The sequence below is a fragment of the Penaeus japonicus genome, unplaced genomic scaffold (genome assembly GCF_977035675.1).
Source record: "Penaeus japonicus unplaced genomic scaffold, GWHDUDI00000001_assembly GWHDUDI00000010, whole genome shotgun sequence".
Taxonomy (NCBI): Eukaryota; Metazoa; Arthropoda; class Malacostraca; order Decapoda; family Penaeidae; genus Penaeus; species Penaeus japonicus.
In genome coordinates this window covers 15,427,527-15,430,026 of record NW_028234412.1, presented here as the reverse complement: position 1 = coordinate 15,430,026, position 2,500 = coordinate 15,427,527, and the positions used below count along the sequence as shown (strand labels likewise).

The 2,500-nt window shown below is 50.8% G+C and overlaps 1 protein-coding gene across 49 annotated transcripts in view; it reads left to right on the top strand.

Annotated features, from left to right (window-relative positions):
- LOC122248005 (MAP/microtubule affinity-regulating kinase 3) overlaps positions 1 to 2,500 on the top strand; it is a 133,932-nt gene that overhangs the window by 44,240 nt on the left and 87,192 nt on the right. For 29 of the 49 annotated variants that reach the window (XM_086540822.1, XM_086540819.1, XM_086540847.1 and 26 more), the window contains exon 1: positions 1,906 to 2,021. The exons of 19 other annotated variants lie outside the window; for them this stretch is intronic. Coding sequence is in view for 1 of the 30 variants with exons in the window: in XM_086540826.1 (XP_086396952.1) it covers positions 2,449 to 2,460 (12 nt within the window). In the remaining 29 variants the exon portion in view is untranslated. Of the gene's footprint in view, positions 1 to 1,905; positions 2,022 to 2,344; positions 2,461 to 2,500 lie in introns of those variants that run through there. One more of the 49 variants, XM_086540826.1, reaches the window with a different exon arrangement.

The following is a 2,500-nucleotide window of genomic DNA, read 5'->3' as shown; positions in this document are numbered from 1 at the left end:
ACATAATCCCTCGGCGTCACACCGGCCGCGGAATAAGATGCTCCTGCGGTTACACTCACATGGGTCAGTTCCAGCCATCTTCCCTCGGACTGGAAACTTCCTACTTTTTTCTTCTGCACTCATGGGTGACCCCCCCCCCCCACGCACACACCCTCCACTCTTATCCCTCGCTCGTCTTCCTCTCCCTCTTGGGCGTCTTCTGCCTCTACCCCCTTAGTATTGTTCCTTCATGTGACACGTTGGGTAGAGGCGCGCCCATGCCATCACAGATGCCGATGAAGCCACAGGGAGCGTGATAATGAAGGAGAAAAGTTCCAGGGGGGTCGTTGAGTGGGAATGGAAGGGCTCTGGTGGGACGAGTCCATGTTTCCTCGGAGGGGGAGGGGGAGGGGGAGGGGGAAAACATGCAACAATCACGGGCTGTGATGGATTGAAAACGAGACCGAGGCCTCCTCTAAGGTAGGTTGTTCGGTCGGGGTAAATGACAAGTTGCGAGGGGAATTTAATCCCCGAATAGTGCCCGGAAGGAGGAGGAGGAGGAAAAGGAGGAGAAAGAGAAGGGGGAGGGGGGGAAGGGTAGGGGGAGGGGACCGTTGCGTGAGCTGGCGACATTTGCGAACTGCTGGAGGGTTACCACACAGGAAGAGACGCGGGTTGTAGCGAGTTTTCAAGTTGTGGGAAGTTTCGGTGTCGTAGGTTTTTGCGGGTGTCGTTCCCATGCCGTTTTTCTCGTTCCGGGGTGGAGGGGGAATGAGGGAGGCAAAATCTGCCGTGCGGGAAATAATTGCCTTCCTTATTGTCATTTTTACTCTAGTTTTGAATATACGCTTGTACCCAAGGGCGTTCTCACGTGGAGTGTTTCGGCCGAAACCAACTTCCACATCCATTCCATTTCGGTTGTGGTTCGGCAGCGCTACTGAATTTACTAATGTAAGTGTCAAAACTAGAAGCGAGTGCGATTATTCGCATAGTATGAACATGTTATCAGTTTATGTTAAAGGTATGTAGGTGAAGTAGATCTTTAGCGATAAAAAACGTGAAAATGCAATTGTCCGGACTTGGGAAACCTATTCTCAGTCTGTGGGTCAAGTTTTCCGTCTGCCACTTGACTGCACGCTGCCGGGTGGGAGGTGGGACGGGGGTGACTTTGTAACGGGGGTAGAATCGTCACGACGCGAGGGGGTGGGACCGCGACCGTCCTGGTGGTGGTTGGCGACTATCCCCTTAGGGTTTATGGCCTTTCGTTCAATATTTTGATACATGTAATTACTCAGTCTTAGTGCTAAGCACGTTACTATCTGTTTAAAGGATATTGCTTAAGAGTCGCCTCCAGTTGATTGCATCTGTGATTAGCATCCGGGTTCATGTTTAAATGGCACACTAACAGCGCTTAATTATCGAGAATGAATTCTAATTCGTCAAAGGAAGAAATTACAGGGAAGATAACTCTGTTGCTCGTTTCAGTCGATTGATATCATAACTTGCTTGTGCAACAGTTAAGCTTCTTGACATTTCCCGGAATGGGATGAGTGTAGCAGCGCAGCGGCGGGTGTGAGAAGTCGTTCATCCCACGTGTGTACTCACCGCATACCACGCTCTCCTCTTCTGTCTCATCCCCTTGTACTCTTCGCTCCATACGTTTGCACGGACGCAATGATCGTCAGGCAGAAGACCGTCCTGCGGCCACCGCCTCGAACTTTTTACCCGACAGTTCCTTCCAGCTGGTCCCGTCGCGGTAGCCACCTACCTCCATTGTTGTCTTTCGGGCGTGTTCTCTTCGCTTTCTTTGATTTTGTGCCTTCTGCTCTCTTTCGGGCTCTCTTGCTTGCGCCTTCACTCGGGTGTGTTTGTCGTTATGTTTAAAACGGTGCTGCAGTAGGCAGTATCAGCGGTTATTGTCAGCGGGTCGCGTGGCAAGCGGCGTTTTACGACGCATTGGCAACTGAGGGCGGGTTGGTTCCCGGTGTCGGGCTTGACCGGCCCTCGCTGAGTCAGTTCCTCGGGGTGCTCGTCACGTAAAGGTGTGGCTCTACTGTGTCTGTGTGAAAATCAAAATTATCGGCCTTTTACAAAGATCTTGTTTCTCAATATGGAAAACGATGGGGTCGACGGAGTGTTGCATCTGATTTTAATGGAAGATATACCCATGTGTGCGATGAGATTCACCTGAAGAAGTAATGCAGGTGGCGAGTGGTTGCACCAACAAACACAGCGAGTTGACCACTCGATCTCGCTAGACCTTAGGATGGCCGTTATTGGTGTTAAATCCCCATAACTGTTGTGCTCCCAGTCATTTGAACAGCAGCACGGGATAGTGTTTCGAGGCAATACAGTGTGCGCGATATTCTACGGGAAACGTAAGCGATCCGACCTCGGATTAAACATGGCCAATGTGTATTTCCGGCCCAACCGTTGCAAGCAAGTATTGCCGTGTTACAGGATTCTGATATGTACAAGAAGGCAAGTGAACAGAGGTGGACAAGCATCAGAGTGACCAAAA